General features: G+C 42.5%; 1 protein-coding gene across 21 annotated transcripts in view; it reads right to left on the bottom strand.

Moving 5' to 3' along the window:
- Positions 1 to 18218, bottom strand: part of CADPS2 (calcium dependent secretion activator 2) — a 535725-nt gene extending 517507 nt beyond the window's left edge. For all 21 annotated transcript variants that reach the window (XM_032305737.1, XM_032305741.1, XM_032305748.1 and 18 more), the window contains exon 1: positions 17880 to 18218. In XM_032305737.1, the coding sequence (XP_032161628.1) occupies positions 17880 to 18218 (339 nt within the window). The remainder of the gene's footprint in view (positions 1 to 17879) is intronic.
- Positions 18219 to 20788: the final 2570 nt, after the last annotated feature.

The raw sequence follows: 20788 nt of genomic DNA, 5'->3' as shown, positions 1-20788 counted from the left end.
GAAAGCTTACTCCCACTCCTTGGTTCCTGGTCGGTTCTGGCCCAAGTCCCCTTCTTTTGCCCACAGAGGCCTACACACATTAAGGCCTTCCCTCTGTTTACATTGAAGGCTTCCCCATTCCTCAACGGTTCCCTGAAAGCTGCCTGACCCTCTCATTTGTGAGTTGCCCCTTGGTGTGACAGCAATTTCCGACTGGTCCCTAATTCGTAAGTCTCCCCCCTTTAGAAAAAGATAACCCTTTTGCTACACAGAAGTGAAGCTTATCACTAGGTTATAGAATTTGCTCATATTTTCACAAACACAACATCCTAACTGGAGTAAGAGGAGGGGAAATAACATGTATTTCAGATATAAGTGCTTGGGCATAGCTGGTCTAAGAAAATAAACTAGACTCACATATACACATATATAATGTGAAAGTCTGTTTAAGGTAAATGAGCTAGTATTTAACTGAATGTTGTCAACATTACTTCTTTGATATTTTGAAGGGTTCAATAGTTCACTTATCCATAAAATCCAGGAGAATAGGACAACTCAAAAGCAGACACAAGCATCCTGTATCAGAAACAAAATCACAAGCACCAGTGCTGTTGGTGACATTTCTTCGCTAGAGAGAGCAATTCTCAGGAAAGTTCCTAAAAAAATGAAGTTGAGTCTTTCCCTGAATTTACCCAAAAGTTGCATTTCTAGGAAGATCATACATATTAAACGCACACAAAAGATACTTTGTATTTTATAAAAAGTTCTATTCTAGGTTCAAATAACTGAGGACAGACTTTACCTACATAAACCCAAAAGGACATTCGAATGCTATGTAGGATGAAAGACAAACTGTTGTGTATTTCAGGTTTTCAGAATCCCTGGACCCTACCCACTAAATACCAGTAGCGACTCCCTAGTCATGGAGAAAACCAACATACCCACAGAATTTTTTTCAGATATCTGCTGGGGGTGTTGACTATCCCCATTGAGAATCACTGGTTTATAATTTGCAACAATTTAAAGAGATAATGAAGGGAGACAAAAATAGAGAAACAAGAACTCCAAAAAAAAAAAAAAAAAAAAAAAAAAAAAGTATTTTTTCAAGTATTATAAGAATTGCAACCAACGCATACTAGGCGGTTTCCCAGTAAAAGAGAGTCTTCATATAAACTCCGCTCAGTATCTTACAGGTTCTAGAGTCACCTACTCAAACAGAAATCTTCAGGATTCTTAAAGATAAAATTAACCTTGGGAGGGCATTTTACTCACAGAAGGGTCTAGCTGCAGGTGTTGCTGGCAATGGATTTAAATTCCAGCGTCTGAAATCCCTGCAGTCTCTCCCCCATGGTGACAAGAGGAGCGTCTCCTGCCTCAAACACGAGGACAAGAAACAAAACAGCTGGTTGTTTCTGTTAACGGGACTAACTGTAGTTAGAGCATGGACAGAACAGCCCACCTTAACAAGCAAAAATCAAGTAGCTTGAAGAATACACATGAACAGAAGTTCACTCCTCACTCTTGCAGAAGAGTGAGAGGTGGGGTCTCTCTTGCCCAGCATGGCTGCTGTGCTGTCCTCAAGTAGAACCAGGTCTTCATCCAAATGTCTACTGTAACTGCCAGACAGAGCCTGCTCCTCTGGCCAGTGGGCAAGGACAAAGGAGTTGGCAGCGGGGACATGCCCCTCTTATTTTAGGTGTAGAGCCCAAGAGGCAGGCTGCCCCAAGATGAGCCACTCTGGCATTTTTTTAAGGGAGAGGGGTATAGGGGAAGAGAGGATTCCAAGCAGACTCCCCACAGAGCATGGAGCCCCCACACGGGGCTCAGTCTCACAAGATCAAGACCTGAGCCGAAATCAAGGGTCAGACGCTTAAGCAACTGAGCCACCCCAGATGCCCCTGGCATATTAAAGTTACTTGAGACAGCCTCTGCATGGAGGACAATCAGACCTTGTTCTGTCCCCTTACAGCAGGAAGTCATCTCACCCAAGATGTAGCCTCCCTGTGCCAGGAAATAAACATAACTTTATCATTAGAGATGAGAAATTTAGGGCCTGGAAAGCTATACAAACAACCTTTTTTTTTTTTTACTAACTTACTACCTTGGCCTGAATTCTGTTTAGAATTCCTTACTAATTGAAGCTCCCTGAGCTCATTTCTTTGTCCTGTCAATTCCTCCAATTTATCTTTGGTTAAAAAATGAAAAACTGCCCTAGTCATTTATGTCTCCAATTACTGGGCCTCTGTGTGCATGCAATAAACCTTTTTTCTCTTGTTGGTCTGTCTCATGTAAATTTCTTAGGCCAGCCTGAAGACCTTAAAGGTAGAGAAGAAGGTTTCCTTCCCATCACAGAGAATGGCCCATACATTTGCACCCGACACTTCCATTCATACCCCACCACTCTGAAATCCATCTTCTGGCTATGGCCAACTACAAAAGCTGGAAAAAGTATCAGATTCTGATTGTCCCCCAGCCACCAACAATTTGGGACAAGATTTGTCTGCTACATACTTGCTCTTATTCTGGTAAGACTCACTTCCTGCCTTCTTCAGTGAAATCTCAAGTCTGTAGCTGGTCTTCCAGAATTGTGTAAAAACAAAGACTACCTGTCTAATTCCTCATCAAAACTGATGATGCCACGGGACGTGGTCCTGTTCTCATGTGGGAGAAATAAAGCTCCTCCAGAGCTATGTTCTCGACCCACACACTCTGAGCAATCATGCTCTGTCCCATGGATAAAAGGAAAGGGAAGCGGAGGGCAAGATAAGAAATGTCATCTTCAGCCAGACAGCCACGTGCCTAAAAATTCTACTGCTTGTAAGAAAGGGATAACATTTTGGAACCAACCAGCAGAAACCAATAATTATAAAGAACCACATTCCAAGTAGAAGAAAAGAAGCCAGGTGCTTGTAGGAGTGAGCAGACCCTCCCCACTGTGTATTCTACAGGAAGTAATGGCTAAAGTCTAGAAAGAATAGGAGAATGTGGTGTGGATCTTTCGGTTTACAAAGCATTTCCCAGAACAAAAAAAAAAAAAAAAAGGAAAAAGAAAATGTGAAGAGTTAAAAAGGCTCCTTCTAGAAAGCTGACTGGCAATGCAGAGGCACAGACAGACTAATTCTAAGTCCCACAAGGTTTGTGTTTAACTACATATATACATAATAGCCCAGTCTCAGCATATTATAATCTCAAAGTAGCACTGATTATTTAAGCTCAAATACACTATAACGTGGAGTAAATACCCTATGTTATACACCACCTCTGAGGTGACCATCCTATTCAAACCCGAACCATTGCCCAAACCTCCTAACCGGTCTTCCCACTTCCACTCTTGCCCCCATAGCCTATTCTCAAGGCTATACAACTCTAAGGGGGTGCATTAAATTCCACATAAATGGTGGCCGCTGGAGTTATGCAGTGTATTTTCAAGTCAAAGATCCTTTTAGATTTTTTAATCTGGTCACTTCCTGTATCAAATCAAAACTCAATGGCTTCCCAACCTTGAATTCTGAACATCTTAACAGGACTTACAAAATGCAGGCGAGCTTCCCCATGCCTACAAGCCCCAGACTCACGCCTTCTCCACCTTCCGGTGCTCATCCCACTCTTGCCACCATAACTTCTTTGCTGTTCTTCCTAATTTTATTCCACCTCAAAGCTCTTCATAATTGCTGGTAATGCCACCCAGATGTTCTTTCTCACCTACACCCCATTTTCAAGTGGCTCAAACACTCTGGCTTAATTCAACCAATTTCTGCTCCTCAGGGAGCCTTTCCCTGAACACCCTAAAGTAGCCCAGATGCCAAACCCCCTTCCACAGTGACCATCCCTCAAAACTTACGTATGCACTTGCTGATAATCATCTCCTCTACTAGAACTTTCATGAGGGCTATTTTGTCCACACCTACATTCCCAGTGCCTAACATAGAGCCTAGTACACAATGCCTGCTTAAATATTGCCTCAATATTTACTGCCTAAATGTAATGGGCTTTATAGAACGTTTTTCTAAGTGAAAATGAGAAAACAGAAACAACCACCACCTCCACCGTTTGAAGATCAACTCCATGCCAGGCACTGTGCTAGGTACTTTTCAGAAGTTTTCTGTGATCTTCACATTATCCTGAAGTAGCTATCCTTTTGCACATCAGACAACAATCTAGAGGGGACAAGGGCAGAACCCTGCTCTGCTACAGCTAGGGGCGTCCCATAAACAAGAGTGAAGGTTGTAAAAGCAACAGCAACAGGAGGGGAGAGAGATTGCCAACAAGCTTAGAGTATTAACCATCTTCCATCCCACTTTTTCTAGCATCTGCACAAAGTCTTTGATAGTTCTACAATCCATTGAAATTAAGAACTCCTAAACTCAGTAAATGCCAACTTACATCTAAAAATCTGCTCTTCACAGCATACTTCATGTAGATCTCAGTTGTACCACATTTGAAACCTGTGCTTATCATTTTAATCTCACTTTTATAAAGCACAATACATATGCATGTACATCTATACGTTTATATTTATATCGTTGCTCTACACAACAGTCTATACAAAGAACAGCACTGAAGCTTAGTTTTCGGTGGCAAAGCTACCATGTAGAACTCAAGCTGTTCGTCAGATAATCTAAGAAAGGCTGAATTCAGCATATGAATTACAGCTTAGAAATAACATGAAAAGTGGGTTTTGAAATTAAACCTAAAACGAGCTGGTAGTGTCAGCTCTATATTGTTGAGTCCAAATAGCCTTTCCTGTCCCCATCCCACTTGACCTCTCAGTAGCACTTGTCCTTGTTGTCTACTTCATTGTGTTAAATAGTTCTTTCCTCAGTTTGTGAGGTAGACCACGCTGGTTTTCTTCTGTATCAGCTGCCCCTTCTCCATCTCCTTTATCAGCTCAACCTTCTCTCCCCCTTAAACCCTAAAGTTCTAAGACCAAAGCATTAAAACCTCCTTGCTGGATTCATTTTTCTACCACATCATCCAGGCCCATGCTTGCAATTAAAATACACAAGACAATTCTCAAATTTACCTCTTGTACCCAAATTACTCCTTAAACTACAAACAAGTGTCCTTTTGGTCTCTACATTATTTGAAGGACATGAAATTCAACATCTCATGTATTAGATTTTAGCTCCCTTATGGCATGATCTGTCCTGGATTAAACTGTGTATCCCCCACACCACTTCTCTCACATATTTGTAAGAGTAAGAAGGAAATAAAGGCCAAAATCTAGGATTTATAGGAATTCTTATGGAATTATACACTTGAACCAAAATTATGAAAAATGAAGGTTATTTGGACATTTTATCCTCCCCCAGTCATTTCAGGCATACTGTTCTACCATGGAAGGCATGGTGGCCCTCTAGTTGAAGTAGCGTTGAGAGAACAAGAACATGCCTTCTAGCTCCCTACCTCCCACTGCTCAAGAATACATAAGTCCTTCTGGTTAGGAAAACCAGAGCTTCACAAATGTAGCCAATAGTGGTCTTGTTACAGTTCAGAATGGTTCCCGAGGACACTCAGCATTTCATAAGCCTTTTTGGCTAAAGCAGTGTTTTGAGTTTTAGATCATTTTCTAGAAAACTAAATGAAAATAAGATTCTCATCTCTTTAAATAAAATTTGGAATATATTTCCTTAAAATTTATGAAAGTAATAAAAATACAGGTTTCAGAGCAGAATTTAATTTTCCCACATTCCAATATTCATGCAGATACATAAAAGTATCTTTAAAGGAAACACCGCCAACTGAATATAAAACTGAAACCCATTCAGAGGAACGTCCACTAACTTCATAATCCATGAAGAAAACCAGAGACACATAAGCTACATAAAATACACACATGCTCTGTCCAGTGAATCAAAACCGTAAGCACAACCATGAAGAAGGCATAAGATTTATATCCTGTCACTCTGCGTCCCTGGCTCCAGAATGGGAGAGTTCAAATGTCATAGAGTAAAGATAAAACAAAAAGCAAAGGAAACTGAAAACAAAACAAAAAAACGGAAAAGATGGATACATTGCTTTTATAAGAGCTTGAAACCGTCATTGCCAAAGACTTGGCAAAAATTGTTGTATTCATTCTTCTCAATATAAAATAACCTCAAAATGTGTATGCACGCATATGCAGATGTATGTGTTTACATGTACATACAGGTGAACAGAATCAAGTAGATTATGGATATCCACATCTGAGACTCCAACAGTTTAATTTCAACTTTAAAGGTGGACAAAGAATTCTTGTCTACTAAATGAATCAAAATCAGTGATAAAGGAGCTTCCTTTAATTATATACTTACTTTACACTATTAAGAATTTGGGATCAACACCCCAGTATTCATGGCAGCAATGTCAGTAGCCAAACTATGGAAAGAGCCTAGATGTCCATCGACAGATGAATGGATTAAAAAGATGTGGTGAATATATATACCATGAAGCTATCAAAAAAAACCAAAATCTTGCCATTTGCAATGACGTGGGTGGAACCAGAGGGTATTATGCTAAGCAAAATAATCAATTAGGGAAATCAGGTATCGTATGATCTCACAGATATGAGGAATTTGAGAAACAAGACAGAGGATTATAGGGGAAGGGAGAGAAAAATGAGACAAGACGAAACCAGAGGGAGACAAACCATAAGAGACTCTTAATTTCAGGTCACAAACTGAGGGTTGCTGGGGGGAGGGAGGGAAGGATGGGGCAGCTGGGGATGGTCATTGGGCAGGGTATGTGCTATGGGGAGTGAATTGTGCAAGACTGATGAATCACAGACTTGTAGCCCTGAAACAAATACATTATATGTTTAAAAAAAAACCAAAAAACTGGCATCAATATATAGGAGTTAAATACTTCTGGAAATAAAGTAAAGATACAATTATAGCAGAGTAATGTACTCACTATAAAAATTACAAGAAAAGGGCACCTGGGTGGTTCAGTCATTGGGCATCTGCCTTCGGCTCAGGTCATGATCCCAGAGTCCTCGGATCAAGCCCAGCATTGGGCTCCCTGCTTGGCAGGGAGCCTGCTTCTCCCTCTCCCGCTCCCCTCTGCTTGTGTTCCCTCTCTTGCTGTCTAAGAAATAAAATCTTTTAAAAAATGACAAGATAGGAATGATTACTATAAAGCTAATTATTAGATTTATTAAAAAAAATCCCAAAGTCAGAAAATTTGCCACATCGTTTGTAATATAAAATATATTAATAGTAAGTGGGGGTGGCTGGGTGGCTCATTTGGTTACACATCAGACGATTTCAGCTCAGGTCATAATCCCCAGGTCATGGAATCAAGCCCTTTGTGGGGCTCCACAGTCAGCTCGGATTCTGCTCCGGGTGCTCTGCTTTGCCCCCACCCTCACTTACACTCTAAAAAAATAAGGAGCACCTGGTGGCTCAGTGAATTAAGCCTCTGCCTTCAGCTCAGATCATGATCTCAGGGTCCTGACATCGAGCCCCACATCTGGTTCTCTTCTCAGCGGGGAGCCTTCTTCCCCCTTCTCTCTGCCTGCCTCTCTGCCTACTTGTGATTTCTGTCAAGTAAATAGAATCTTTAAATAAATATTTAAAATTAAAACCTTATTACCAATTATACTACAAAAAAAATTGTTCAGTGAATTGCACAGTCAACATAAAATCAGAAATTAGAGAAAACCTCAACACTAGAAATTTTTTTTTAAGATTTTATTTATTTGACAGAGAAAGAGATCACAAGTAGGCAGAGAGGCAGGCAGAGGGAAAGGAGGAAGCAGGCTCCCTGCTGAGCAGAGAGCCCAATGTGGGCTCGATCCCAGGACCCTGAGATCATGACCTGAGCCGAAGGCAGAGGCTTAAACCACTGAGCCACACAGGTGCCCCAACACTAGAAATTTTTTTTAGTATTCTAGTTAACTATGTTAATACCAGTTCAAGAGAAAAATAACATTTAGCAAAAATTTAATATTACAGACGATGCCAAACTGTATCTAGAGATAAATTCATAGCTTCATATATTTTCATTACAAAGCAGAAAAAGATCCTAATTAAGCTGCCAGATCAAAGAACCACCTTATAGCTCTTACTTAGCCCTCCCTGCCACAAAAAAAAAAAAAAAAAACACACTTAGGCAAATAGAAACTATAAAACAAAACTTATGAAGTTAACACATATTTTTATAAAAATATCTGGGCTATCCAATTTTTATTAAAGTTTTTATTTTTTCACCTGATAGAGTATGCACTCATACTCTGTTGAGACCAAGAGCACAAACAGGGGATTGGGTCAGAGGAAGAGTGATAAGGAAGCTCTCTGCTGAGCAACTCGGGGCTCGATCCCAGGACCCCGGGATCATGACTTGAGCCCAAGGCAGATGCTTAACTGACTGAGCCACCCAGATGCCCTTCAAGCCAATTTTTAAAGAGAATAAAATCTGAAGACTGAAAATGTAAAGAAAACAAAAGAGATATGTCCAACTACATTAATATACCTGAAAACCAATGGCCAATTTTCTGAAGTCATAATGTTCATATTTGAATGTAGAATAAGTAAAATATCTAATAAGATAAAGAGGAAAAATTCAAAATAGATTCTATTAATTTCATGAGTGAATTCTTTCTTCTATCAAACAAGCATCTGCTACCTTACATACAAAAAAAAATTCTTGAGCAAAATTAATATATTCAGTACTATTCCTTAAAAATCAAACCTGTTACAACAGCCAGCATAGAAAATGAAATACCTTTCTGAATAGAGGCAAAAAAATAAAGTGGAAGTCTAGGGAACAGGAAATCAAGTGTTTTAAAAATCACAATCAGGGGCACCTGGGTGGCTCGGTCGTTGTGTCTGCCTTCAGCTCAGGTCATGATCCCAGGGTCCTGGGATGGAGCCCTGTATGGGGCTCCCTGCTCAGCGGGAAGCCTGCCTCTCCCTCTCCCCTGCTTGTGTTTCCTCTCTTGCTGTGTCTCTGTCAAATAAATAAAATCTTTAAAAATAAAAAGATAAGTAAGAATCACAATCAGGGAGTAATTATCCTAGAAATGTAAATATGATTTAACAATATTAAAACTAGTCACAGAGTAATTTGATAACATTCAAAGTCAATTCCTGATAGCTTTATCCTTTTAATGTAATGAAAAAATAGAATAAAGAACATCCTAAAATACAGTATATTCCTTGGTATAATACCAGAAGCACTCCCCCGTAAAGCCTGGATCAAGACAAAGGTATGGCAAAAAATACACTATTATGAACATTTTTACTAGTGACATCAACAAAAGGTAGAGCTATTTGATAGGACAAGTCATTACTATCAGGATTCAAGCACCCACAAAGACCATCTAGAAGGATCAGGTAATCATTACTGAAGCCATCAGTAGTATAGAGGAACATGATCAGTTAAAACGTAGTTTAGGAGCACCGAGGTGGCTCAGTCGGTTAACCGTCTATCTTCTGCTCAGGTCATGATCCCAGGGTCCTGGGATCCAGAGCTCAGCAAGGGAGTCTGCTTCTCCCTCTCTGTGCCCCCCAAACCCCTGCTTATGCTATCTCTCATTATTTCTCCCTTTTTCAAATAAAATCTTTAAAGAATATTAAGTTTAAAAAAATTTTTAAAACAAAGTTAGTTTATAATAGTAATAGAAAAAGATAAGCCACAATAAAAAAATTTTAAAATGTTTCAAGATAACCTTGGTTATAAACCTCGGTCTATATAAGAAAACCTACAAAACATCACAAAGACATAAGTAAGAGGCTTTACTAACTGAGGTGATGTTTATGTTGCTCAAAGACTGAATTTAGTGTCATAGTTTCCCCCACCCCGCTTAACAAAAAAAAAAAAAAAGAAAAAAAATGCTAGCACGTAGCCTGGACAATGCGCATCAGCAGGCACTAAACTAAGCACTTTATATAGGTCATCTAATTTAATTATAACGCGAATTCTATGGGGCCATTATCTCGATTTTACAAGTGATAAAACCAGGACCCAGAGAAAGGAAAAGCCTTCCTCACACAATATATGGATACTACTGAAGAATGAAGCCCAAGCCCTCTGAAGACATGATCTCCAAAATGCTGCTCTACTGCTACAATTTAAAAGGGGGGAGAAGGGGGAGGGTGGAATAGGATGAAAAGAATTTGACAAATGGGAATTAATCCCATCAGGTTATTAAAACAGGATTATCCTAAATCAAAGTTACATGGTACTAGCAATAAGAAGAGCTAGATCAGTTAGAATAAGTAACCTAGAGAAAGATGTAAAGAAAAACATACACAGCCTATAACACTAGCCTGTGAGCGGGATTTCGGCTGGTTTTGTTCTTTACTGAATTTCCAAAACATCTGGTAGTGTTAAGTAGAGGTTCAATAAATATTTGACCAATGAGTTAACGAAGGAAACAATGTGAACTTGCCTTATAGCTCGGTAATGGAAGTAGAGCATAATCAATTAGGCTGCAAGAATTGCTTAGCTATTTGGGGGAATAAGTCAACTCCCTGCTTCAAACAATTCTAGATGGGAAGTTGTTGAAGAGAATAAATGTTAAGGAAAAAAAAAATAAACTATATCTAAAAACAGCAAGAGACCTATTAAAGAAAGCCTTTCCACAATGGAACGCTATCCTCAACATATTGATAAGTGTTCCCATCAGGAAAACCAGGATCTCAATAAAAAAAATGCGAAAAGGATGTTAGACCATACACATACATTCATCCTCACAATCAGCAAAGAGCAAGTTAACAATCATCTCAGCTACCAGACTGGAAAGATAGTCTTTAAATTGTTCATAGCCTTTGCCCCAATAACATTTTAATTGTAAAGATTCATCACTAACCAGGTTAGAAAATGAAAATATTCAAACCATAAGGTTTACAAGGTGAGGATATAAAGTTTCGAGAAGACCATCCATGATGCTCTACAAATAAACTCCCAAATGCAAACCAACTTAACCCATTAATGCTATTTTTTTAATGTTATTTATTATAGTTGATACACAATGTTCATTTCAGGTATACAACACTGACCTGACACTTATATAACTTGAAATAGGTTTTCTACACTAAGATTTTGCCAAAAGACTGCACAGAAAAATATCAAAAGACTTAGAACTGTTTAAACAAGAAATTTAAGCACTTCACTCAGAACACATTTAGGAATGCCTTAGGAGGTTCACTTTTTAAAGATCTTTATGCACTACTACCGCATACACAGGGGAAATATTTCTCCCACTAATGATCTTGAAAAGACCTTGGTGAATTTACTCTTCAGTGAGACATTACTCATGTCAACTCCTACTCAGATTTCACTCTACTTTCCCAGTTTATTTCGGGATGGAAGGCAACACTCAGGCTTACCCTGAGCATCCTACATTTTCTGTTGCTAATTCTGTGATCTGTGGTTCTACAGTGAATTACACAATTGCAATTTAATTGCCTCTTGTATATTACCTAATTAAAGACCTTTTAGAAGTCTCATATGTACTGATCTCCCACTGTATTGATTCATTAGAGTCTAGAATATTCGGATATGTTGCTTCCACCCTTAGAGCATCCCTACTGCCTTTACCTTAATATGGAATATGGGTTTAATTATACAGTAATCTCATTACTGCAAATACTTTCACCTTGCCTAGATTAAAATAAGCCCAGAAGTCTTAACAAGCAGTAGCAGTTTTCAGCCTTGTTTTTATACTGGAATCACCTAAAAAGCTTTGAAACTACCACATTGGGGAGCCTGGGTGACTCAGTCAGCTTTCAGCTCAGGTCACAATCCCAGGGTCCTGGGATCAAGCTGCATATTGGGCTCCTTGCTCAGCAGGGAGCCTGCTTCTCCCTCTCTTCCTCCAGCTCTGTCTCTCTCCAATGGAAATCTTTTAAAAAATAAAACTGCAACCGCAGAGATTGATTTCATTAGTGAGGGGTGCAACTTGGGTGATGGGATTCTTAAGAGCTCTCCAGGTAATTCTAACACACTGCTAAAGACAGAAATCACAGGTTTTTGGTTTTGGGGGGGGGGGGGTTGTTTTTAAAGAAAGGAAATCCCACCAAATTCCTTAGCTGACTTTGAAACAAAGGGACCAATACAGCAGTCCTAAAATGAAGTGTTACCAATTTAGGACAATAGTTTCATAATTTGATTCCTAAACATTCTTAACTTTGGGAAGATGTCCTTTGTTCCAATGATTCATCCACTGGTCATTAGATATAGCCTAAGAATGGAAGCACCCAATACTACATGACCCACCACTTCTTCCAAAGAGCTAAATCAACTTGAAATATTATATAAAATAGCACAATCACTCAAGAGGCCTGCCTCACTACCAACTGGTAACTGGTGGGATTTTCCACTCAGAATTTCCATATTTCATAACCTGGCAATTCGCTTTCAGTTTAAAGTTCTTTAATGACCTTACAAATCGTGCTATTTATCTTGTGAGTGTACAGGGAAATGGTTTCCATTAAAAGGAAAAAAACTAGAGAGGGAAAACAGGATTACGTTATTCTACCTCAGTTTATAAGCAGTCACTATATCACAATTGCCTCTGATTTCATTTTTGAAAGAAGCAAAGGCCAGTATCACTTAATCCATTGGCGTTCTCATTAGCACAACTCATTCCATTAAATTAAGTGCAACGGTCTCAAGATACCCTGGGGAGGGTTAAAGGAACTGAAGCAACACACGCCTGCCTGAGACACTGAAGTCAGTCTGAGGTTCTTCAGTGCGGTTCCCACCTCGCTCCCCAGAGGACAACGTATTTCCGATTAAAAGCCAACATAACCCAACCCTTCAACATTTGTATCATCATGTACCAAAGGCTGAGAGCACATGGAATGAATTATCTTAACTCCCGAAGAGGGTGGCTTTTTAAGACTTTCACATCATCTGCTGGAAATCTGCAAACAAGAAAGCAAGGCATACAACTGGGTTCCTACACTGCTTGTCTCTTGGGTTTGATAGAGGCATTAACAAAGTTTTGCTTGGCAATCCTTTGTTCTATATCAACAGGTATAACCATTTTGATGGCTTTTTTATGGGCAGGGTGGGGTTAGGGGAGGGATCCTGGAGATCTCAAAAACACGGAGGGTTGGGGGAGTGCCTGGGTGGCTCAGTGGGTTGAATGTTGACTCTCAGTTGCAGCTCAGTTCAGGGTTTGAGTCATGAGATTGAGCCCCTCATTAGGCTTCACAGTTGGGGGGGGGTTCTGCTTGGGATTCTCCCTCCTCTACCCCCCCATGCACATTTGCTTTCTAAAATAAGGCCAAAAAAAAAAAAAAAAAAGTTTAAGAACATTAGTTTCCAAAGATGAGATGACTTTACTTTTGTTCCCTTTCCCCAAACTATACCTAATTCTTTGAAACATCGAGTAAAACCGACACGTCCATGTATCCAGACGAGGTTTTTATAAGATACACTCTAAGAATGCATCCAGGCCACAGATGTAGCTCTGGCACCAAAGAGGGGCAACACTAAGACAAGGGCTCTTAGTGGAAGGTAAGGAATTTTCAACCTTTGTAAACCTATAGGGTTTTTTTTCCTAGAAAACTGGCTCTTTCCCTGAACTTGGTGTGGGGGGCGGGGAGTGATCGAAGCAGTCAGAATGTTAAAAACCTAATGGACTATCCAGAGATTAAAATGGCTGTTTTATTGTAACGGAACATGTCAGTTCTAGGAAAGCCCCCTTTTTCACCTAATACTATTTCCCTACAATGCACTCTTCCTGATGAGTTTTACCTAATGGCTTACTTCCCCCACAACCGTGATTTCAGTATTTGTATACACTCCTCAAACTTAGAGGTAAATTGTGCAAAGTGGTGGGAATGATTATTCCATGTGAAGGTTTAATAAGTCACAATTTATTGTGATTACAGTGGCCATGCACACAAAATGCAAAGAACATAAGTATAGGATTCATATACAAAATGATTACATACTTTTTTTTTTTTTTTAAAGATTTGAGAGACACACAGGGAGAGGAAACACAAGCAGGGGGAGTGAGAAAGGAAGAAGCAGGCTCCCTGCTGAGCAGGGAGCCCAATTCGGGGCTTGATCCCAGGACCCTGGGAGCATGACCTGAGCTGAAGGCAGAGGCTTAACCCATTGAGCCATCCAGGGGCCCTTTTTTTTTTTTTAAGATGTTATTTGACAGAGATCACAAGTGGGCAGAGCAGTAGGCAGAGGCGGGGCGGGGGGGCGGGGAGCAGGCTCCCTGCTGAGCAGAGACCCTGACGTGGGGCTCAATCCCAGGACCCTGAGATCAGGACCAGAACCAAAGACAGAGGCTTAACCCACTGAGCTACACAGGCGCCCCCCGCCCCGTGTTCCCCCCCCCAGGAATTATTTGACAGAGCACAAGCAGGGAGAGTAGCAGGTAGAGGGAGAGGGAGAAGCAGGCTCCCCACTGAGCAGGAAGCCAAATGTGGGGCTCAATCCCAGGACCCTGGGATCATGACCTGAGCCGAAGGCAGTCACTTAACCCAGCCACCCAATTCCTGTTCATTTCTAACTAGCTGGCTACTTCAACAGTTGACTTTAGTAAATTCAATAAAAAACCATGTAACCACCCAGCTAAACTAGTAGTACATTAGTACATTAAGTCCTATACATCTAGAATGTAGCTCTAAATGATGGCCTGTAGTCTAAGTCCGTATCTGTATGAGTGAAAGTACTTAACCTCTGTTATGGTGGCCATTATGTTTGTCAGACTCTTCCTACCTTCTAATCACCATGGACACCACCGGTTTTCTCCTGTGCGGTCCCCGGTTTTCCAAAGGCTTGACAAATTGCCTTTTAATTTGCCTTATAAGGAAACAGATCTGATTATCTGTGTTATTGTTTTGTAGCTTCAACACTGATCCCACCTGTAACCAAAGACCTAGAGTAATGCAAGGTCATACAAAGTCTAGGTCTTTTAAACAAAGATCTAGAGTCCTACATACAGGCTCTAATATTCTGATGGTGCAGAAGTAACCAAGGCAAAAAAGCATCAGGCTTAGGCACTTCACAGATGAAGTCCTTTCCCCATCAGTGGTTGCATCATATTTATATCACATGTGAACCCCTGGATATGTTCGTTCAGGTGGTAGGACAACTGGGTACAAAGCTTTGTCAGTATCTGGGTCCAGTCATCAATAGTCAGGGCCTAAGTGGCATACGCCAGCCACTCATTCCTCCGAGTTGAAGTTTTCTGGCCAAAAGCAAAGAAAGGTATGTTTTAGTCAACTGAGTTTAATGCTACTAAGCTTTCTCAGATAACTCATGGATAAAACCCCTAATTCAATTTGTGGGCCTTAGAGCCAAGAAAGGGGGAAACCACACACTCGCTCTCTCTCTCTCTCTCTGCAGATCAGCTGCAGTTCACTGAAACTCACCTGCCCTTAACAGAGGGAGGACAGTCAAGGTATGGCTCTTCCATCATTTATAGACACTTTCAGATCTTAATCTGAAAGTTTCTAAAATTCTCAAAGTTTTAAGTAAGCAGCAATATGCATTTCAGGAACACTTGAGCCTTTAAATCCTTTTACTAGGTATCTGACTACTTGAAGATAGAGAATAAAAAATATACGATGGATTAGTGATTTTGCAATTATGCTGTTATTTTTATACAACCCAACTGTGTAATTCAAGACTTGAAGATTTTGGCATTAATTGACTTGTGCATCAAATTCACAAGAATATAAATTCCCACTTCACTGTCCTAGGAGGAAAACTACTGCCAAGAAATGCTCCAGCTCTCTTTAGTAAGCAGCATGTTAGGAGGGGGAAAAAATGTGGAGCCTTTTAAATACGGGAAATACAGGGCGCCTAGGTGGCTCAGTGGGTTAAAGCCTCTGCCTTCAGCTTAGGTCATGATCCCAGGGCCCTGGGTTTGAGCCCGCATTGGGAATCCCTGCTCAGCAGGGAGCCTGCTTCCTCCTCTCTGCCTACTTGTGATCTGTCAAATAAATAAAATCTTTAAATATATGAATATGGGAAATACATACTTCGACTGTTACATGGCCTCCCCCTTAATAAAAACTCAGGCTAATCTGAATGCATCGTGCAATGCTCTCCACATTTACAGAATTCAAGTCTTCAAACATGCCAAACATTTTTGCAGAGATCAGACACAGGATTTTGTTGTTTGGATTTGGTAACACCTAGATAAGGTTATAACCGTTTCCTTCATATTGTGAATGTTTCAAAGTTCAAGTTCTGCAAGAACTTTTTAAATAGGAATCAGATCTGCAGCTAGGACAAGTTTCAGTAACAAAATGCGACAAGTACACACATTATCGATCAGCTACCACTGACTTTTTACAGAAGAGTCAGAACAGGCATACCCTTAGTCTAACCATAGTCACTTTAATACATCAAAAATAAGCTTAAATTCTGCATGAATGATCAACGTGATGACTGGATGACATTCAGAAGCATGCTATAGGACCAGAGAACATAGGTCAATACTTACACTTAGTTAAGGACTACTGAGGTTGAAAGCTGCTTGACCTATGGAGTGGAGAAGCAACAGGTGACAGCAACAGAAGCAGCAGTGAGGAAGTACTTAGCTAGGAGTGGGATGGAAGGTGCACAAGAACTCCATGGGGTAGCCACAGCTGACCTGACCCTCATGGTCTGAAATTAGGAAATGGTGCTTGGATATACAGCTCTCCTGCAAAATGAGTCGTCTGCCTACAGGATACATCTTTTCCAGCTCCAGCCTTGTGACTGAATTACCTACAGGGTTAGGTTCTGGAAGGATCTGTGTAATTAGACCACAGCTACAGAGAATCATCCCATAGGTACTCCCAGAGAATGACAGGTTCAAAACCGCTTCTTAGTTTTAGGTGTGTTTTTAAAAGCTGAATAAATGAGGGTGGCGGGAAGACTGTTTAGTGAAAGCTATAGCAGTGTTTCAGAAAGCAATTCACAAGCTCTCCAAATTTAAGAGATTGCTCACAGGCTTAATACTTCAGAAAACACCTATGCAGCTAGATATGCCTTGGGCAAATTACAAGGTCTCTGGGTCCCCACATATTGTCCAACTAAGGAGATGGTTATATTTTTCCTGAACATTTAGGTACAGCATTCTATTAGATTTCCTAGACAAGTTTTATTTGGAACATTTACCCGATTAGGGCAATTTGAGTCATGACTTTCATCTGTTACAGTACATTAGACCCCTGGAAACTGGTTTTAAAACTAAAGTTGGCAGACATTACACCTGAAATTCCTTACCACTTTGGGATTAAAAAAAGAAAGAAAAGAAAAAAACCCGCATTCCTTACTGAGGGGCAATGTGCCAATCCTTTGTTTTTCATCAATAGTGCGTTTCATTAGGCCGACTCAGACCAGGAACTACTCACCTACAGCAACTCTACAAAACTGCGTACCTTCTCTAGGGGTTGGATTTGAGGTCCTAGTTTTCCAGCGGTATAGGAAGCTTAACTTTTTTATTATTATTCACGAGGAAAATTCCTACCCCTTCGCCCTAGTGAAGACTTCAAACAGCAGTGTCCAGATTTCACCCATTTCGCCTAACTACACAATCATTTACACCCAGAGCGAAGCCCAGCTCCAGCTGAAGCGGGGGACAGGAATGCACCATGGCCGTTAGAAATTAAAGTTTATGGGAGTTGCATACTAACCTGGCCGAAGGGGAGCCCCACCGGGTGCAGCCACCGCACAGCCGGCGCTAGCGGTGAGTCTCACTCCTGCCAAGCTGACAGCTTCTCCCGACGGGAAAGGGGGCTGGGGGAGGACGCGTCCTCTGCAACCCGAAACCCAGCCGGCTCAAGCACGGTCTCCCCCCGCCCCCCGAAAATCCCCTTGAAGCTCAAAGACCAACAAAACTAGTACCCGCGTTGAACAAGGGCAGAGGGCAAGCGACCCGGAGCTCTCCCGGGAGAAAACTCCGGAGAGGAAGAAGTGGCGGCCGGAGGCAGCTGGTCCTGCGTGCAACTCACCTTCTGCTGCCTCCGGGCCATGTCGGTGGGCTGCTTAGCGTTGAAAGGGTACGCGATGCACCTCACCACGAAGACGTAGAGCTGCAAGCGGATCCGCCGCTCCTGCTCCTCGTCCAGCTGCCTCTCGGGCTCATCTCGCCCCTCGCTGAGCACCGAGGGGCTGGGGCTCACCGGTCTGGCCGCGCTGCCGCCGCCCGCGCGCCCCGGCGCGTCCCGCCGCCCTTCGCGAGCCGGGGCCGGCGGCGCCCGCTGCGAGCCGCCGGCCGCCACCAGCACATCGCGGCTCTCCTCTTCCAACCCTTCGTCCGACTCCTCTTCGCTGGAAGACGGGTCCAGCATGGTGCTCGGGGACGCCCCGCCGCTCGGCCCGCGGCCCCCAGGCGCCTCTACCCGCGGCAGCTGCGCCTGCCGGTCGGAGGGAGCCGCGCGGCTCGCAGCCGCGGTCGCAGAGCGAAAGGGAAACTGGCCGGAGCTTTCCGGACACGTCGAGTTGGAGACGGAATGTTTCCTTCCACCAGGGCGAAAGGGGCGGGCAGCAGCCGGAGGAGAAGAGGGGGGAGCCGCGGGGATTAAATAGGCGGAGTTAGCGTTGGAGGTGAACGTGAGCGCCTCGTGAATTTCTCTGCCCGCCCGGGGCCGGCCAACCCCGTGATCCTGCCGCGCCGGTGGGCAGAGGCGGGGCGGCTCGAGGGCCCGGGCGCAGGTGGGGAACCTGTGGCTCCCACAACAAGCAACACGTGGAATAAAATGTTGAGCGGGCGCGGGGTCGTGGAGTGCGCGTGCGCGCGCCGCGGCTGCTGCCGGGGCCCAGGTGCCGGCCACCCGGGCGCGCAGTGTGCACGGGCGGGGAGGGGCTGGGTGTGCGGGCTCCGAGTGCGCACACCCGGGGGTGCTTGCACGGCCTTGACCCCCACCCCACGTCCTTTTTCTTCCACCAGACTCCCGAGGGACGGGTGGACGGGGGCCGGACAGCTTCCCCCACCCTCCGCCCCGCGCAGGTGAGGAGAGGGGACAAAACGTCGTTCAGACCAGAACCGGATGCCCAGGCTTGAACCCAAGTGCGTAAAAGTGGGACCTGAGCCGCTCACCTCCACATAACGTTGGGAAGAGACTTTGAAAAGTCTCTCGCTCTGCTCAGTTTGACGCTTTTGCTGTTAGTCCAAATTATAAAGTCAGAGGAACGTTCTTGACAAGGGGAAGAAAAAAAAAAAAAACACGCCAGGCTTCCTTTTTAAATTGTTTTTATTCCCGCAGACTCATGAACAAGATAGATTTTGTATTTGCGAAATGGCACTCACGTTCAGCTCGCACATAACCGGATTATAGTGTAGGTTGGGATGCGGTTGACTCAAAACGGGTTGTGCAGCCGCAGACATATAGCCAACAAATATTTGAGCCCACGCCCGGTATCCAGTACTGTTAGCATTTGGCCGAGCCCGCGGAGCACACGGACAAACACTTGGTCGTTGTTGGTTCTGGCCTCAAGTGGGCGTCTTGAGGCTGCACCTGAAGCCTCTCTTATCTGCACAGATTTTTCGGTCCCACTGCCGGAACCACCCGGGAGTTTGTTCTGGTGATTCTGTTTCTGATGTACTTAATCCCGAGAACGGGGAGGGGGGGCGGGTAGGAAATCTAGTGAATTCAACACAAGGTGCGGGTGCTGTAGCCAAACTGGCAGAAGGATTATGAAGCGAAGGGGAACCTCTGAGCTTGTCTACTCTGTGGCCAAAAAAGCAGTCTTTCAAGCCACTTCCACCGTTAGGTACACAAGAGAGAGGCTTTCCTTCTGCATTTACTGACATTCTCCCTAGATGGGGGTAAAAAAAAAAAAAAAAGAAAGAAAAGAAAAGAAAGAAAGGAAGGAAGAAAGAAAAAGAAAAAAGCAAGGAGGTATTTACTCCTAGGGACTCTTGCCTATTTATCAATCCTTAATGGATGCCCACAGTGATAAAATGTTCATTGAGGGCATTACTACTGGCGGCTTTCCAGCTGCTGAGGAAGAGGAAATCTCAGAAACTGGTTTAAAGATAATGTTTTATGCTTGACAAGGTGAATAATAAATGGCAAGCCTACCCATTGAAGTGATAGTATCTACTGCTCATATACACAGCAAATTACTTTTGCAAAGTTTTGTAAATGTGCCCATGTAATATGACCAAAGTAACCTTTGGTTAAAAGGTGATGATGGGCGGGGGGGGGGGGGGGGGGGGGGGCACCTGGGTGGCTCAGTCGGTTAAGCATCTGCCTTCGGCTCCGGTCATGATCCCAGGACCCTGGAATCGAGTCCCTCATCCGGCTCCTTGCTCCACCGGGGACCTGCTTCTTCCTCTGCCTGCTGCTCTCCCTGCTTGTGCTCTCTCTCTCCTCCCAACAAATATATAAAGAAAATCTTAAAAAAAAAAAAAATAGTGATGATGATGGTGATGATGACAATTACCTTTTATGGGCTTTGTAGCCATGACTGCACAAAACCCTTTATATACATAATGTCATTCATGTTTAGTTTCTTTGTACAGATAAGGAACCTGAGACTTAGAGAATCCTCTTCCTACACAACTAACTGTTGGAACAAAGACTCAACATAGTGAGTCCTTTCTAGTTCCAAATAGTGGCTTTTTCTATTATAATCTGATTATAAGTCAGTATATTAAATGTATTATTTTTTAAACTGATAACTAAATAAGAGTTTAATTTCTAGCAACATAAAAGTATAATTTAAATATAGCAGCTCTATTGCCCTTATTTTTCTTACTAAGAAAGGTATATTTTTGTTTCCTTTTTTAGTTAGTTAATACTACTTGATGTGTTAGCTTATGATTCTCTTCCTACCAAAAATAGTTACCAAATTAAGGGTTCTTGAACCCTTGGGGGACCCCACTAGAAAATATCTAATAATTTTTAGAATAAGC

The sequence above is a fragment of the Mustela erminea genome, chromosome 11, assembly GCF_009829155.1.
Source record: "Mustela erminea isolate mMusErm1 chromosome 11, mMusErm1.Pri, whole genome shotgun sequence".
NCBI classification, from domain to species: Eukaryota; Metazoa; Chordata; class Mammalia; order Carnivora; family Mustelidae; genus Mustela; species Mustela erminea.
Note: the sequence above shows the minus strand (reverse complement) of the source record. Positions and strands in the feature narration are given on the sequence as shown.